Here is an 18,533-nt window from a genome sequence, read left to right as displayed (position 1 = left end):
GCTGCTCTGGCGGCAACAAAGGATACAAATGCGTACCTCCTGTACCCTGTGTGCCTTCCATTACTGAGAAAATAACTATTTAAGAAACAATGTGTATCCTTATTCAAGTGGAGCTATCCATCCCCTTTAGTACGTTTGAACCCTCATCTTTTTTTGCCACAAGTTTATTTGTTTTTGTTACACTTAGAAACAACCTAAAGCTCTGGCATTTACCACCTTCCATATGCAGTGGTAAATGAAGGCATCCTCCTGGAGCAGTAATCTGAGACTGGAGCTCTGCACCAGCACAGCTTATTACATAATGAAGTGAAGGACAGAGAGGAGGAATAGCCCCAAATCCCAGACTCTTCAAACTTTCCAACAGAACAGTGAACCAGTTCAACATTACTAGTACAAGAACATTAAACATCTGTTTAGACATAGAAGTTATTTTAATGAGGCGTTGTTTAAGTAAACTCATTGCAAGTAGCCTTCTGTTTTGGCAATAGTCAGATGGAAAGCTGTTGTACAAATGCCAAATGCCTCCCAACCCAGCAGCAGAGTGAAACAGTAGAAAACCCAACAAGGTTCATCCTTTCCCAAAAACCTGGAGAACGCTTTTACACCAACCACGATGAACAGGACCCAGCAGAGAAGCCAGGCACTTTGAAACAATAGCTAAGGGTGATCAGAACTGCTTGCACCTGGAGCAAGCTTTCCAGGGCTTGTCCTGCCATGCCTGATGGAATACAGAGATCTGGCCAACAGTCTAGGAAAGTATGAGATATCCCCAAAGTGTTTTATGGTGGGCAGTCAATTAAAGAGATTCCTCTTCAAGCAAAATTTAAGAGTCTGGGAAAAGTTAAGGCAGAACATATATTGGCAGGGGCAAGCAATCATTTATTCCATTAGTCCCTTTCTCCCCAAACCTCGCTAAATTTACCAACGTGAAAGCACCCTCAAAGTGACATTCAGGCGAACACGTGGAATTCTTCCAAGGCTTTAAACAAGCAATTCCTTTGAAGCTGTAGCTGAGAGTTCCGCTCACACTTCCCAGCCATGCAAGACTGCAGAATAGCAAAGTTCGCTGCTTAGAACAATCTTAGAAGATGACTGCTAGTGCATTTCTTTCCCATATTAGTTTGAACCTCTCTAGATAAATGTATTCTTCCAAACATGTTCAGACTCTCAGCCCAGCTTACTGTATTAGTACAGGGAGGAGGGGAAGCCACGGGAGGGGAGCTGTGCTTTTAAAACTAGAAACTGGATTCTCTTCAACCAGTTTAACTTCTGACCTTCTCAGCTGTTAGATCAAGTTATTGCAGCAGGCATGGAGCCAGACAAGTAAAACATAAGGGCATGCAAGTTGCTCTCCAGTCAGTTTCTGTCTCTTCAGCGACATGCAAAAGAAAGGTGCAACACATCAGATTGCGACTGAAAGGCTTTTTTTTAATCAAAAGACTAAATTCTGCTGTCAATCAGAATAATTGAGAAATGGAATTTTTTTTTTTTTTTATTCCCATGTCAGAGAACTAACTGGGGCTAAAAAGGATAAATGGAAATTAGTAGTGCCTACCAGTAAAAACCAAGGCATGGAAGTAAGGAAGATCATGCTGTACTCCCACACTTTCATAACTGCTTTCGAGGTTTCTTCTGAGCCTAGGCACAAGCAGTTGCTGTCAATGACTGCATGGCGAGCTGCTAATCCCATTTTACATGTATGCTAGAAATAGCTTAAAGGGAAGTTAAATGGATACAATACTAAAATTTTTGGGAAAAGTTTAATCTTACAGATGTGAACTGAAAGAACGGTATATTGACTGGACCAGAAGACTTCAAATGAGAGCTGTACTTTATTTCTTTCTGTCACAGACAAGCTGAGTGATCAGTGAGAAGTTAGTTATCCTTTTTGTGCAAGTAACCTTTAAGGCAAAACTGAAATTACCCAGTTTTTTTCAGCAAAAAGTGTTGTACAAAGAAACAGTGGAGTTATCTGATAGAATAACCAGTTGTTTCTTAAGTAATGTACGCAGTCACTTCGCATGAATGTGTTTGGTGTTTTCTCTGAACTGAAATCACAGCCCCAGTGGTGACAACACAAGTTTCCCACCTTCTGCAGTGGGTCCCTGCATTTCACCCTGTGTGTCTGTGTACCCCAGTCTCAGACAGGACACGTGCTAATCAAGATACAGAAAAAACCAGCAAGTTTATGAAAGGCACAGAAAACGAAAACTTTATTTTTATGTTGCCTGAAAACACAACTCTGCCTCCCCTGACGAAAGCATCAATGTCTATACATTTAAGACCAAGTACATTACTCATACAGACTTTATCACGAAGTTTTAGTAAAAAACCAAACAAAACATTAAAAAGTACACATGAATTCAACAGTTCTTTAGAAAAAGTATTAAAAAACCCTGGTGAGAATCATGCTTGTCCCTGAACGTAGAGTTCATAGTTTGCTTTTAGCACAAATTCAAAGTAAGCATTGTATTTCAAGTTGCCGAGTTCGTTTGCTTGAAGCAAGTCCTTCACCTCTGGTAAATACTCACTCAGCTGAACTCCTACAATACAAACCCATTTAGTACAACACTGGTAAATGCACTTTGCATGAGCAGTTAATATCATTTTTGAGTAAACACCTGTGCCTGCCTCAGAGGATTTGGGAAGCTCTGATTCTGTTATACACGTCAAGAAATACAATAAAGCTCAAGTAGCCTGTAAAACGGAGTTAATTTTCTTCTTTACCCAGAGTTCAGTAATTTAATAATTAAACCTAAAATCCAAACTTTACCTAAATAAAAATAATAATAAATAAAAGAAAGGAAAGAAACCTCAGTTATACGATAACTATGTATCAGTTGCAACAGTTCAGGGTAGGGTGTGCAAGTCTTACAAATGCAAGGAAATCGACAAGATTGAACACAGAACTGGAACTGTCCTGAAGAACTTAATTCTTGTGTTTTTCACGTGAAGCCTTCTCTGTTCTGGGAAAAGTTTCTATGCAGTAATATTTAAAACAGGCTTCGACTCTCAGTTGCTTCCCTCCTCTCCCTCCCTCCTCCAGCTGTAACTTTCACAGCCATAACTTCCTACAGTCAGCTTTAAGTAGAAAATGGGAGGTGTTTTGCTTTTTTTTTTAAACTTTTGGAAACAGAAAACAAAAGGAAAAAAAAATTTTGGCTAAAATGGATTAAGTTCTTCTGAGTGATAGTCAATTATTTATTATCCTGGATCTTACAGAAGATACATATTTACCTCCAGAAGACCTACTTTACTGCACAGTAAGCAACTGCTAAAAACCTGCTGAGTGCCCTACTGAGCAAATAACTTTAGAATACTAAGATTATAACCAAGAAATCTGCTCATCTCTTACCCCCCTGAACAGTTTACAGAGATAAAATTAGCTCCATATGATATTAACTGTCTAGTGGAATGAATTTTTTATTACTCTGAGAATTTATTAATGCTACTTTTACATGCTAATATTGATCTTAAACAGCTTTTGAAACAACAATTTCAAGACATTCAATTATATTTAAGTCCACTTTACCTTCTTTCAATAGCTTTTGTAGTATTTTCACAAATATACTATCTTTAGATGCTTCAATTGGATCATCTCTACCATCAGAACAGGACCATCTGAAAGTCAAAGAATAATTTGGGGAGAGAATTGCACAGACAAAATACTAGGAAAACTAACAAGAAATAAAAACACAGGAAAATTTGATAGATTATCAAAAGTGATTAATACATGTCCACATGGAAACATTATGTGCTTGGTTATAGCTCAAAGCAAAAGGTTTTTTCTACCTTGTGTTAATTAGTCTTTATTACAAGAGTAAAACTGGAATGAAATTGCACTACTATAATGTAGTCTAGTTAGGAGAACAGAAATGTTTCCCATCTTCTAAACCATTAAAAACCCCAACCAAACAACATTATTTCTTTGATAAAATAGAAGTATTATCCATTGAGATAACTACCCATTCTCAGTAATTAAATTTTGCAACTGAGGTGAAGAACGTGTAGATTTATTTTCTTGGTAGAATAAAGCAAGAGAAGCAATTCTCTAATGTGAAAAAAAAATCAAAATAAAACAAAAATCAAACATTGAGAAAAGAAAGGAGGAAAAAATCTGCAGAATCTAAGTTGCAGGCCTGCAACAGCACACACAGTCCCAAAACAAATCGTTTGTCTCCTTTGTGATTAAACGTGAAGACTGAATGCCAGTCTCACCTGTGATACAAAAAAATCCCAGATTTTTCTAAGAGGAAGATTGTTTTAAATGACAATTTCCCATCCTTGCGGAGCTTTATATGTACCAGTTTTAAGTCAACACCAACCTAACTTGTTTTGCTGTGGTTCTAACCTTTCAGTTGTTAAAATTTCCTGTTCCATGTGCTAAGCTGTCAGACAACACTGGTTCTCATATCACTCCCTAAACTACCATGGGCCAGTGGGACATGCTTGTAACAGATCTGGACCTGGATCCAGAAGCTATTATTGACAAATCCTCTGTACTTCACTGGTTTTACCCTGGATGTCTAGGATTACATCTTTAATTCTGTTAGGAAGCATGTGAGGAAAGGAGGGAGGGAAGGGAGATTTCCTCCTCTTGGGCACAGAGGAGGACAGTGAGGACACTAGCAGAACACCAGGCACACACTCAGCAAGGCTCTCCATCCTACCCAAGAGCCTTACCACCATCTGTAGCCCTCAAGCTAGAAACCACAGGCCATCCTTAAAAGCAGGTACTGTAACATGTCGAATGCTTACTTTTGCACACAGATGAAAGTTAACACTACCTCTCTGTAAGCCTTTGTGAGCACAGCTGGGACATCAAGTTTTCTACACACTATTTGGTGTAAAGTCTGCATCTCAAATTGCACCTGGTTAGCTGCCAGGGTGGCCAAAATCTTGTCAGCATTATATGTGTTTGAACTGTGCTACATTCAAAACCCTGTGCTTGTCCAGGGTAGATAGGTCATAAACCAATAACTGGACTGGTGTCATGTAGGAGTTCTGGAATAGTGTGAACCTCTTTCTGCTTGTTATTTGTGTTATATGTGCACATAACTTAGTCATGCAATTAGGAATTTATTTCCTAGACACCACGGTCCTTTGGAATCTATCCTATGCCTAAGTGTGAATCCAAATGCTGCTAATTTCCGTTTTAATCACAAATGGCACAGTGCATTTGGAATGTGTTCTCTCCTCATCTTTTCTTCTTTAGGTCTCTCCTGGAACATAGACAGGAGTTAGGAAAGGCAGAAGACTCCTGAAAGTTAGAAAGGAAAGCGAGGAAATGCCATCTGAGCTATTTAACCTGGGAGAGAACAGTACCACTGCATGATGAGAAGATTCTTGTGACCAACTGGATTCTGCCTGTATTGGGTTTTGAACATCCATAAGAGTGGCTCTTCTAAGCACTATTTAGGCTTTTATCTCTCACAGCCTAGAATGCAGCTTTAACTCAGAAAGGTCATGAAATTGCCAGTGTGGTTCAATGGCAAAACCCAAGTGAAATAAAAGCTTGCAGGAGTCACCTATGCCTATGTTACTTTTAATAAAAAGCTTCTATTTGAGATGATTCAAAGGACAAAAAAAAAAAAAAGGTTCAGGATTGGTCACTTCTTTTACCTCAAGATAGGGTTCAAGAACAAAAGCTGCATGGGTTCATTTCTGTGTCAGGTGCCAGGACTGCATAGCAGGTTGCCAGTGAGATAAACCAACAAAGTACTGCAGATTTTTTTTTTTGCTGGGGTTTCACTTTACAAATAAGAATATATGTTCTGATCAGATACATTATACTTTACTAACCTTATCCTATGAAATTAAATCTTTTTGGTGAATTAGAGAATAGTACACAAAAATACAATTCTGGAAAAGCTGTGTCACAATAACTTATATTTGTACTTACCCATCTCTTTGGAGAGCCTTACAGAGAATTTTAAGTTTAAGATCATTTACATTGACTTCTTCTTCCTTCAATTCATATAAAGAGAAAAGACAGACAAACTAAAATTTTTGGGTTTTCTACAAAGAAATAATCACTCTGTCACACAGACTGCACCAATAAATCAGATTCTTCAATCACCAAACATAATTTTTAACATACGCTGTTTTAACAGGTGATCTGATTGGACTGTTGAAACATCAAACACTGTTTCCACTTGAAATCATGGATACAGACTTTCTACAATACATCACCACTCAACTGCTGAAGACCAACTAACACAAAAGGACACATTTTAAAATACCAATTTGTACAACATTGTATTCTAGGCAAATTTTATTTTACCATGTGCTAAATGATGACTGAAGTTAAAGTTCTTTTTTCGTTATGGCCAAGCTAACTAACATGCATTAGTGTCCACATTAAGATATGTTTTATGAAGATATTAGTAAATATCTTCAAAGATACACATTTGATTTCAAAAGGGCAGTTTCTTCATTGCACAGAAACTACCACCTCCAATTTGTGCTGAATGGTTCTACACAAGTTGTTAGAAGCTTTAATATCTGTGGGAAAAAAATTCTACATCTTATGGGTTTAGAGTAGCATTTATTTAATTTAGATGAAAAAAAATACAGTTGGAAAAAAAGCAGATGGCAAATCTGTGGTTCAAAGCTATTTACATGTTAAAAAGTGGTGACTATCCCACATTACCTCATGACCATCAGTGAAACTGCCAAGAGGGAAGACACAAGAACTAAGCGTCTAAAAACAGCTGATCTTTGTCCTGTTTGGAGACAGCCTGCAGGGAAGCAAGGCTCTAAAAAAGAAACTCTAGACTATAAATGGGAAGTGAAGATGAAGAGTGTAATTTTTCTTAAATTATCTAAACCACATTTGGCATTAAGTCTCCAGTGACTTAAAAACAAACTGAAACATCAGGGGTTGCTTTAATTACCATACACTAAGCTAATATGTTCATTAACTAGAGATGCACCATCCTAGCTTAAATAATAATAAAAAAGTCTCCAGGTTAGAAATCCTTCAAAAAGTTTTCTTACCTCATCAATATATTCTAGCAGATCAAGTGCCTTCTTGAAGTCATATTCATTGGCTCTTCTGTTCTCATCACATATAAACATCTATGAAATCAGAGATTAACATGGAGAATTATTTTTAGCCTGCAAACTAACGTAACTGGTATCAGGGACAACCCACTGTGGGAAGACCACCACGTATTTTCTGCTTACATGACCTGCTCATGAAAGTATGTCTTGATTCAACTGCTAGTATTTTTATAGTAAGGAATATACTTCAGGTTTTAGAGCAGCATTCCACCTATGTGACAATGGTCTGTGGGCAAATGATACTGGATACAAGGCTGCTGGGTTTCAAATTTAAGTGCCATTTAAGGCTGTAACATTCCTGGACTACTGTAGCCAGAGCTCAGCTCCACAAATAAGCTCTCCGAATTATTTCGGTAATTAAGCTCAAAGCAGTACTTCAGCACATGTGCTGCCTTTCACCTCTTAAAAACAAGTTCCCCCTCAGTATTTCATATCCCCCAATTATAAATTAGTACTTCAAAGGAAAATTAGCATTAACACTCTTTTAATTTACACTTTCTGAGTTTCATTCTTGCATTGCAAGGAGCAAGTATGAACACTGGTTTGACAATAAAAGAGAATTCAGAAAGAAAACTGTTGTGGCGCCAGCACTTGCCAAGCCCTGACTGACACTTCCTACCCTTCCCTAATCCCACAGAGAGCCTTACTTAAAAAATGCAGGTAAGGATTTCACAGTCTGCTATTAGCACAGTTTTAGCATGCTTGTTTACATGTCAGCTTTTGATTTTCCACAGGATTACAGAAAAATACGGAGCTACAAAACTGACACCCAGACAGGACTGACTTCTTTTACAATGTATTGCTGTTATTCATGGGAGTATTTTTTGTGTGCATCACTGGATGGTAAAAATATGTGGCAAACAAGGCAAAATCAGTAAGGTTACTGGTTCCTGGCTACCACTAGAAAGGAGTGAGAAAAAGGAATCAGCACTGTTACTTATCCCTGTACTGGAACAGTTCACATTTTTGTTTCATTACAGGTCGGATTTTTGTAAAAGAAGACAAAAGTAGAAAGACTTCCGGTGCCTCTTTGCAACAGGTGACCAAAAGCCTCTTCCTGTTTCTAGTTCTTCCTTTTTCTATCTTGCAGCATCCTTCTCCACTAAGACAGAATTGTTTGTTCATTCTGCCTTCCAAGTTCTGCCCTACTGAGAATGTAAAGGAAGGTAAAAACTGTCTCACATCCAAAAACTGGTTTAGACCAATAAATCAACTTCTGGCACTGATCTGATTTGCTTTTTCTCGTAGCAGCACTCCAAAGCACACAGTCACAACAGAAAAAACTAGCACTAAACCCATCATTCTGATGTTTGGTGCTGGTAGAACTAAGCAAAGTTGAACTAATCCATACATCAGATCTTTAGGTGCTTAGCAAGTCATATAAGGGATAAAGGCAGCTGTGACCTCCTCATTTATTTTACCACAAAGAGGCAGAAAACATCCTGGAAGTTTACCTGTGTAATGAAGAAAACACGAAGGACTTACATCAATAAGCTGAGATGCAGACAACACTGGCATATCGTTGAGGTTCAACTGCTTCTCTGCCAGGAGTTGTTCAGGAAGTGTCTCCTGATGTAACAAAAAGCGCTCCTGCTCTGATATTTCTTGTAGTCATTTAAGGAAATGAATGTTTCATGTTATTAAAATGTAATAATAAATTTTGTGGCACAACAGTAACTGTCAAGTCACAACATTATTCAAGTCTACAAGTGTTTGTTATGAAGCATTCCATTTGGGCTCTCATCCACGTTCCCAAAGCACAGAAATACTTCCACTTCAATACTGCCATCCTAGTGAATTAGTTCTTACTTTTCACTCCTGTTCCCAGCGTAATGAAAATGGATAACTCCAATTTTGCCCCAAAACTTCAAAATTAATACAGAGGATTGGAAGGAAGCTGTTGCACTGCACAGGAAAATAAGCTGGTTGCAACTTCAAGGAGCTGTGCCATGGACTTGTTCCATCTCATGAACTGTTCAGTTTTCGACAGTTTTATACTTGCCAGTATGATCTGCTTTAGGATCAGAAACTTGCTAGTCTGAGACATTCAAAATGGAATAAATATCAACCACACTGTATGAACCCTGCCCTTCCCACCAACTTCCACTGCATGGTAGAATAGGGAAAATAATTCTATGGAGCATTTTATCTGTTTGGAGGAATAAGCAAAATGTGGCAGAAATAATTAGCCTTTCTTTATCAATAGGAAAGTGATACACAAAGAAATTAAGTTTTAAACACTGCACCATGTGCCACACAGAAATGTGTAGCAGAATAAAGTCCAGAGCAAATTTTGAGAATCCTCTAGTCCATTGAAATAAAGCTTTGGTTTTCTCATTTTTCATTTTTAAATTTTCTTATTTAAAGGTGAGATTCTTCACATCAGCATAGGCATTTTCACAGTGATAAGAAACTAAATTTAAACTTCAAGATTTCATGCAGTGTTTTACAACTTAGAAGATAGATAACACATTATTATTATGAGCTAAAAATAATTTGTAAAGCTTACTTAGTTAACATAATCATTACCAGGCTTTTTCAACAGCATTTAAGAACTATTCATTACCTAGATGGATAAATACGCCGATAAACAGAAGTAAGCTTGAGCAGCAACCCTGAGTCAATATTCCAAAGCTTCCCCCTGGTGGCCAGAATCCTTTACCAGTAGTGCAGAATTGCTTTTTCTCACACTCACAGCACATGTGCTGCACTAACAGTATTTTCCAAAGGCATACGAATGGCAGAGCAGTGGAACCATTGCATTTGGTAATGAAGCAGGACAGATATTTGTACTTTTCCTGTTCACATCATTTCGGATAGAGCACAATGAAACGCTGTCACGGTAACCTTTCTAGATACAGAGAGCAAAACCCTGAGAAAGCACATCTTGATCACACCTGTATATATTTGTAATTACATTACAACACGGTTACTGGATTTCCATGTACAGCCTAAGAGCCTCAGGACCTGAAAAGAATTCAAAACTGAAAGCCATTCTATAAATAAGCTCTAAGAAATTAAGTAATTTTTACCTTGCATCTGAAATATAAAATGCAGATTCATTAAAATACATTCAGTGTGAATGGTTTACAACTTTCACTTCTCAAAGTACAAGTGCAGCTTGTTATTTATGCCAATATTTCACACGTTAGTAGAACAAGTGGAAAGGTACAAATTTGCCATGCTCGTAATCCTAACTCACATGTGAAAGTGAATACTGAGGTTACTGACTCATGCTGTCTTCCTTGTGGCTTCCTAAAATGAGCAAAACCATCAGCCCATTTATCCGTACCACACTAAGTGCTCTCACCATAAAAAAATCAGCTATCTGCAAAATTAATGGGATTCTAATTCAGTAATTTAATTAGTCTTTTCTTCACTTTGCCCTATTCTTATTTCTTACCTTCTATTTTCTCTTGTAGGATGTCTTCTGAGAAGTCAGAGGCTAGTGCAGCTAATTTGCTCAAGCCAAGAAGTGTTTTCTTCTTTGCAAAATATCGTGTCTCCATATTTGCTAAAGTCTGCAATGTTCTGTGAGCCTAAAATTAGAAATCAGTTTTATAAATTAGGATTGGAAGGTTAATAGACAAGAGTTTTATCTGAACGGAAGTCTCACAGCTATTTATTGTTTGTAACACTGTAACCCTTCTTTCTAAAGGTTGTCCAGTTTGCACAACAAAACTCTGCATTACACTCTTCAGGAAAAGACATAGCCCTCTCTTCCAACAATATATTAAAAAAAAAAAAATCTTTTCAGTACTAATAAAAAATCCCCTACCTTTCTCTCAAACGATAAACTGCAACTTCACACATTGTATCTTTGGGATCTAATTCAATACTTTGCCATAAAATCCAGGCAAATATGTTTTGACAGAACACTTTTGCATGCAGATTGATTTACCTGTTAATTCGGGAATTTGAAAAAAAAAATTGTGTATAACTGCTGCAGTAACCCAACACAGAGGCAAGAATTTGTTTATCAGACAAAGGCACAGTTTCTGAGAACTTCCTCAGAAATAAACTATCTAAACTGAATTGACTGTGTATTTTAGAACCCTTATTCCCCTCTTCAAAGTGCTTTGCTAAGAAAACTTCAATTGACACAAATGGAATATTACAATATTCTCAGAGTGGATTTTGTTTGTTTTGGTTGGGGTTGGTGGGTGGGGCTTTTTTGTTTAAGAGAGATATGGCATTATGAACCTAGAATTTGCAGTAGGAAAAATGTTCCCATGGTTTGCATGCTTAACAGATGTGCATGTGGATTGAAGGAAGCCATTTTTGATGTGAAATAATTTTAACTGTTAAATGAAATGCAGAAGGATGGAAAGACTGACCAGCAAGAAGAGGGGATGTAACTGGAAAGCCCAGAAGGCAACAAATGATCATGTTTAAAAACAATGTCACGTAAATCTACCCCCATGCACACTTGCTATAAAAAAATACTTTAAACTATGAATGTAAGTGATTAAAATTATCAATAGCTTTTCTACTTTCATGATACCTGCAAATTCTTTAGCTTTAAGATGTTAGTCTTAAAATAGAAGTTTCAGTTTTTCCCTCACTGGACAGTATTTCAGTGCTGTTGATATTCACTATAAATCCCCAATTCCATTGAAGTAGTGATCATGTAGCCAAACCAAACTTCCTCAGTAAAAAGTACTGGCCACCAACCATGGATGAAAAGCAGCCCTGATTTCCATTACATGGTACAGTGGCTTAGATACTAGATGGTGCCTGAAGGGAGACTTTCGGTACTCCATTAATTATCTGGCATCTTTCCCCTAACTCACCGGGATAAGCTGTCTTTTGATGGGGAAGAGTCATAACTAGGTAAGTTATCTGCTTGAATACATACTTGACCTGTTCAACATGTGGTATTTCCATCTGGCTGTATTTAAGAAACCCTACCTTTTGCAAATCCTGGCTATTGATGTCATGTAACCAGCTCAGATGTTCATGTGCTTGCAAGAAACTGGCCAGCTGTCCATGCTGAGCAATAGGCTGAGATAACAGTTTTCCTCGCTTTCCTTTTTCTAGATACCAGCGAAACAGGAAATCTGAAAAGTTCTGAAGATAACAGGAATATGAACAAATTTTAAAAGCTACATTTCAGTATCTGGTTTGTCTCCTAAGACAAAGTGCTTTATAAAGTACAGTTGGTAAGAAAATAGTAAGAAGCTGCTTGATAAATCCAGACACATACACACACACCACAAAATACACTGTTGATAAAAAACCCAGTAAGAGCCCTGATCGAAAGTGTTTAAAGCATTCATGAGGTCTCTGCAACAGATGCTGATAAACACAGAATCCTTCAATTAAAGCGATGGAAGCGCCAAAAGCAAATTCTTCACATTAATACACAAGAACAGGAATCACATCAATCACAATTCTTCTAGTCTCAATTTCATACCAGTTCCTTTGCCCCCCTTGAAACTCCATGCTTACTATGTCCTTTCATAAATAAGTTTACTTCCGCTGTCACCGTTTTTGAAACATTCCCCCCTGCCTACAAGTTAACCTGCAACCTTACTTCTTCCAGGCATTGTTTAAACAAACTTTTTTTTAAAAGAAAAAGCACCCTATTTTATCCTCAAAAACTTCCATGTGAAATAACTCATCAGGATTTCTGTTCAAGATTCAATTTAGTCTTTTCAGGACAATATTAGAGTAATGTTAAATTTTAATTCCATGAACAATTTAAAAAACGAAGTCTGAAGAGGCCATCAGTCTGATAGTCTATCCATTAGACTTATCTATTCAGCTGTACATTTGCCACAGTATCTTCTTTTCAGGAAGTCTTACATTTCCCCTTTAAAATAAAGCATGTGAAGTGTTAAAAAAGAGGTAATTTATGCCCTTTGACAGGCTGAGTATTTAAGACGTACTATTTAAACAGCTTGCTATAATTTCTATTACTGATACTTCTGGTTTTTGTTATTATAACAACTTCTCTTTACTAGGAAACATGTAGACTGCAGGATTTCTCTTTCCCCAACAGCTGTGGAAAGCTAAACAAATTAATCTCACCAACTCTCAAATTAAGAACTTTTTGTTCCAGTCCCACACGTCAAGTAATCTCTACTACCTTTTCCTTAAGCTTTCTAGTATTTCAGCACACTTAGAAGTTTTTACACTAGATTTTAACAGACAGTGGAAAAATTGTCCAACAAATATGTAGCAGGACAATGCAAAAAACCCCAAAGCAACAGCCCTACCTTCCTACTCTTTGTAACTACTTTTCTATTTATCCATTAATTACTTTTCTATTTATACATTTAATAGTTTAATCTCTTTTGGAAATTATCCTCCGATTTATATTACGTTAGTTTAATAAAACAACAGTGTACTGACAGCAGCACCTTACTGAAGAAGTCCCAAAATGCTGAAAAATGTTAAGAGTGAGCTAAAGTGTCTGGGGCACTAAAAAGGTCCCATGAAAAGGCACTGCCCATACAGGTAGTACCCTTATTTCTGCTGGCTAGCTTTGCACTCCCAACGAAAATACTCCATTGAATATTTTACAGTGAATATCGACTTTGATTTTCCACATTACCCCTGTATGTATAAAAAAATAATACATTTTGCAACATTTGCGGTGCAAACTTATTTCAAACACTACCTAAAGGAAATAGGACTTGCCTGATCTGCAAACTGAGTCATGTAGCGCTGTAATTTGGCCTGGTTGTCTGTCTGCTCACACATCTGCACCAGGATATCAAAGTCACAGTACTTCTCTGCTAAAGCAGCTGCCAACTGGTACTGTCCCAGGGACACTAAGTAACCAAGAAAAAAGAAGTTTTATCAAACAAGTTCATCTTCCTCTGAGACCAGAAAAATGAAAACAAGTTTCAAATGTTGCCATCGAGGAGATACTTACACGTTCCCAAAGGAATATTCCCCCACCGCACACATCTCCTGTGCAACATGCAAGCACACTGACCTACCACCTCTGTCCCACAGCACAAGAGGGAAGAAGGGAATACTAAATGGCACCAAGTCTTCTTTTTCTTCTGAAAGTTAGTATCATCTGCTATTTGCACTGGGGGAAGGAATTCCACCCATGACTTAACATCTATAATAACAGCCACTTAAATACACAAAGCAAAAACATAGCAGCCAAAGGCTTTTGAAAAAGAACAGGACAAATAAAGACAATTTGGCTTGTATTAAAAAGATACTACTTAGAATCTTTCTTTTCCTTCAGTTAAATATGTAAGAGTTGGCAAAAGACTCAGTTTTGTTTGTAAGGAATTATGAACCTTAGATTGAACATATGATATAAAATGTATTCATAAGCTAACACAGCCCATGAATGTCAGGAAAATGAACAATGATAATTTATGAAACTTTTTTTAAGAATGCTCAAAAATTATCAATAGATTGTTCTACTTATGTCATTTGCTTTAGTAAAAAAACCTAAACTTTCCAAAGTTACTAAAATGCATTTACACCAAATTATTTCCATTTCAAAAGAGAGCTTTTCTGTCACTTACTCATTGAAGACTTGACCACATTGGGTACAATTATTAAATAATCGATATTGAAAAAGTAACTATTCCCTGATAAATACTAAACAAGCTTTTGAGGCATATAAGTTTATCTCAACTCGCAACAATGTAAACATCTAGAAATCCATTTACAGGCTACTTTTAGCCAGGCAGAACAAGATAAAATCCTGCCAGGAAAATGTAACAAGTTAGTAGAAAAAAAAAATTCAAGCAGCCACATGCCTAATAAGAGGTATGCACATGGAGTGCAGTCCTGGAGGCAAACTTGTGATCTGCTTTTATTTTGTAATTATCTCATTAAATCATAAAACCAGTCACTTGTACTCTGAAAGCAAATGTGTAAAGCAAGCAGAATTCATATAGAGATCCCATTTACTCTATCAAATCTGTGCAATTTCCTCATTGAATGGACCATTTAATCTTTGTGCTAAAGAACACGGAGAGCACTTACGGAGAGGGGACAAGAGTTCGGATCTTTTCTGGACGTATTCCATCTCCACGCTGCTGTACCGCTCCTGATCGGCCAGGCGATCCACAGACTTCAGCTGAGCAACGTAGCCGTCCAGGAAGCAATCCAGGAGTGCCACCAGCTGCTCAGCCACGACGCTGCGGAGGTTGCTGTCCACCTGGGGATACACCACCTTCAGAATGATTCCGTGCTGACGCGTTATCGCCGTGCGGAGGCCACTGGACGCTTGGGAAAACAACACAGGGAACATTAAAGCAATAATCCAGTCACCACAGCAATCTATGGTAATGCATAAGAAAAACATTACTATGTGTAATAAAAAAAAATACAAGGGAAAAAAGCTAATAAATGTTTTCATTTTGAAAATCAAAGTAATACCATCATTGATCCACACCCCCAAAGAGCAACTACTCCCATCTACTTTTACATATTAAGTTGGGCCAAGATGTGGTAAACAAAAATCCGGAACTATGCAGATCTACGCTGCCAACTACCAATAGCAGCTCTTCTTCCAGAAGAAAAGAACTACTTGGACTATTTTAAAGCAAACTAAGAGAATACACACAAGGAAAAGGCAACTTCTGTTAGTCTGATTTGAACACTTTGATGTAGTTGTCAAAACAGAAGATTAAAAGAGTTCGCATGGGTCCTGCTATTCACAAGACTTTTGTCTTAGAAGCACTAAACAAGTGTGTTTTGCATGTAGAGGCTACAAGGAAGCTTAAGCACCAACTGGAAAGTGCTTGCTTCTGAGAACATTTATTCTGATAATTTTTCACATTATTAAACCATCAAAACAAAACACATCTATGCAAGTTGAGAATCATCAGTCGTTTTAGAGCAGTTATAGACCACATTTTATGATTTATTTTAATGTTATGTACCCCAAAGATCTCCCAGCCAGAACCGATGCATTAAAAAAAATTATAAAAATTCTAAAGTTAGGTTTTTTCCCCCAAGCTTGTGGTTTTATAGCCAAATGTGCAATGCAAGTTTTAAAAAATTATCATCAATACTGGACAAACTAAGTGTTCATTGATTAATCCCATTTCATTCTCCAAATGAAAACTTCATTTTCACTTAGTCTACTGACAACCCTGTAGAAGCTTTTAATAGTAAGTTTAAAATTCAGACTGAAATTCATGTGTTCTGAAACTTATGAACTTGTAATAGTAGTTTCTCACCTGTCCATGGAATATATTCAGGTTCTCTTTCTGGAAGTTCTCCTGTTTTATATAAAGAGGCTCTAGACTGACGATACTGACAGGCAGCTTGTAGCATATCCTATTTAAAGGCAAGGATGTGAGCATTTTCAAGTCTACCTCAGTATACACAGACCATAAAAGATGTTGTCTTTTATAATGCTGTAATGTTCTTTAAATATCCACATTCTTTCTACACCACTTTCTCAGTTGTACAGAAGGGGACATACTGACTGAGCAAGAAACCTCAGTGGTCAAACACAAGCTCTTCACTCTTTGCTACATATTCACGACTTCACAGCTTCCAACAAAGCTGCAATTTCTCAAATTATCTTTAACGGTGGCTCAGGAGGAAAAGGAATGTCCCTAATTCTGCCCAAGGCTGTCTTTTCCTTCCTACTGTACTTGGACATGTGAAAAGCACATTCACTTTTCCTCTCATGTCAGTAACTTGGATGAGCTGCACTCAACTTGTTCTGTGCTCTTCAGTGTTTATCTTCCCCTCCCACAAACATCTTGGTTAATGCAGTTCTGTACCTTAATGATGTTGTTCACATTGACAACTATTTGGGCCCACTCAATTGATTCAATAGGCACATCTTTCAGGATTTGTTCCTCCTCTTCTAATAAGCATTCAAAGATGGAATCTATCTGGGATACCTTGAAGACAGAAAGAAAAGTTACACTGAACACAAACATGTCCACTATCAGCTGATACCTGAAAGCCAATTTAAGAGCTGTATAGAAAAAGCTGCACGTTACTTACTATTATAAACCACATAAATAGCCAAAAATATGAAAAGGTATCGAGTACCCTAATGGATAATGAAATCACCAGCTTATGGCTCACACAATACTTAAGACTACAAAAAATGCCTTCTTTCTGGACTTAAATCTGACAGGGAAAAAAAAAATCCTAATTTCTGAAGGCAACTCCATACACTTCCATTAAGCATATTCCTCCATCATCTTCTGGAATATTTGGCAGCAGAATCTTTGTTAGATAAAGTATACTGCTTAACAGATCTGCTTTAAAATAGCAGACTATTATTTCTATTTTCTTTTATATTTATTATTCTCCCTTAGCAACTATTGTTCTCTACAGTAAAAAACTTCCTAAGAATAAATGTTTTGTGCATAGTTCTTCTCAAGAAGGAAGAAAGAAATAAAGACAGAGCACTTGACTGGAACGTGGCATAAACTGAGAATTAACTCAGCTTGACTAATGTTAGAGAGGACAAAAATTATAAGAGACTGAATAAATATAATTCCATCCAGGACAGCTCATCAAAGCAGCTCTCCTGTCTGGAGAGCTTTATACTCTTCAGTTCATCCCTTAAAAATGGTAATTTAGCATACATCATCTTATGTGTCAGAGAATTTCAATTGTTTTTTTCATTTCTTATCCATGTTGGAAATTGTAACAACTTTACTTCAGCTACAAGAAATTTGTCAGAATTCACGTTTTAGCTCCAGACACAAAACAGTACATACATTAAAGTGAGGAAAATACTACCACACCATCCCTATCTAAAAGGTAGTTGTGTGAAGTTGAATTAATTTTTACAGTTTCACAGGGAAGAGTTTCAAAGTACATTTCAAAGCACTGTTACATTTACTACATGCAACACTATACAGTAATTCATGAATGACAGGTTTCTTACCTCCCTGAAGAACACATCAGCAGGAGTAAGGCTCGGTGGAACATCACACTCCCTTTTGTTTAATGCAATCAGTATAGCAGCATTCACTAGATCAGGCAGCCTAGAGTGGTGATTCTTGAGAACAACAGCTGCTGCCAGTTTCTCTGCGTGCTCACAGAGCAACAGGCGAGTGGCCATCGGCATCCCTCGCACTGGAAAGCTGCCCAGACGTTCAAATGCACCAACCTTTCATTACAAAAAAAAACCAAAACAAAACACCCCATGCAGTTTAAACTTTAGTGTTCTAGCAGAATCAAGACAAAGTAATAATCTGTGTGTGCTGATACCAAAAGAACAGTAGAATTTACCTGATGAAGAAACTCAATGAAGAAGGAGTGTGCTTTTGTCTTATCCTCTAGTTGATGAAGAAGAATGAGAGATGTGTTGCTGAAACCAGCTGCTTCTAAAAAAAAACAAAATCTTAGATCAGAGCACTTGATATCTTCATTTCTGGGTAACTGTGTTTTTTGCCTCTGAAGTGAACTTATCTGTCAATTTTTATAGTAATACCACACTGGTACTTTTTACAGTATATGCACACACATTTATATACTACTTACCATGCTCTTTTTAATCTGTT

General features: G+C 37.2%; 1 protein-coding gene across 3 annotated transcripts in view; it reads right to left on the bottom strand.

Moving 5' to 3' along the window:
- Positions 1 to 2,195: 2,195 nt before the first annotated feature.
- Positions 2,196 to 18,533, bottom strand: part of NUP133 (nucleoporin 133) — a 29,827-nt gene continuing 13,489 nt past the window's right edge. The window contains exons 14-26 of one of the 3 annotated variants that reach the window (XM_082302624.1): positions 18,262 to 18,356; positions 17,915 to 18,139; positions 16,788 to 16,910; positions 16,233 to 16,332; positions 15,031 to 15,273; positions 13,711 to 13,844; positions 11,977 to 12,135; positions 10,469 to 10,604; positions 8,551 to 8,669; positions 7,000 to 7,080; positions 5,903 to 5,967; positions 3,533 to 3,621; positions 2,196 to 2,543 (exon numbers count right to left, since the gene is read on the bottom strand). In XM_082302624.1, coding sequence (XP_082158750.1) covers positions 2,407 to 2,543; positions 3,533 to 3,621; positions 5,903 to 5,967; positions 7,000 to 7,080; positions 8,551 to 8,669; positions 10,469 to 10,604; positions 11,977 to 12,135; positions 13,711 to 13,844; positions 15,031 to 15,273; positions 16,233 to 16,332; positions 16,788 to 16,910; positions 17,915 to 18,139; positions 18,262 to 18,356 — 1,706 coding nt within the window. In that variant the 3' untranslated portion in view covers positions 2,196 to 2,406. The remainder of the gene's footprint in view (positions 2,544 to 3,532; positions 3,622 to 5,902; positions 5,968 to 6,999; positions 7,081 to 8,550; positions 8,670 to 10,468; positions 10,605 to 11,976; positions 12,136 to 13,710; positions 13,845 to 15,030; positions 15,274 to 16,232; positions 16,333 to 16,787; positions 16,911 to 17,914; positions 18,140 to 18,261; positions 18,357 to 18,533) is intronic. The other 2 variants (XM_082302625.1, XM_082302626.1) reach the window with 2 other exon arrangements.

This window comes from Coloeus monedula, assembly GCF_965178545.1.
Source record: "Coloeus monedula genome assembly, chromosome: 2".
Taxonomy (NCBI): domain Eukaryota; kingdom Metazoa; phylum Chordata; class Aves; order Passeriformes; family Corvidae; genus Coloeus; species Coloeus monedula.
This window is presented reverse-complemented; position numbering and strand designations above follow the sequence as displayed.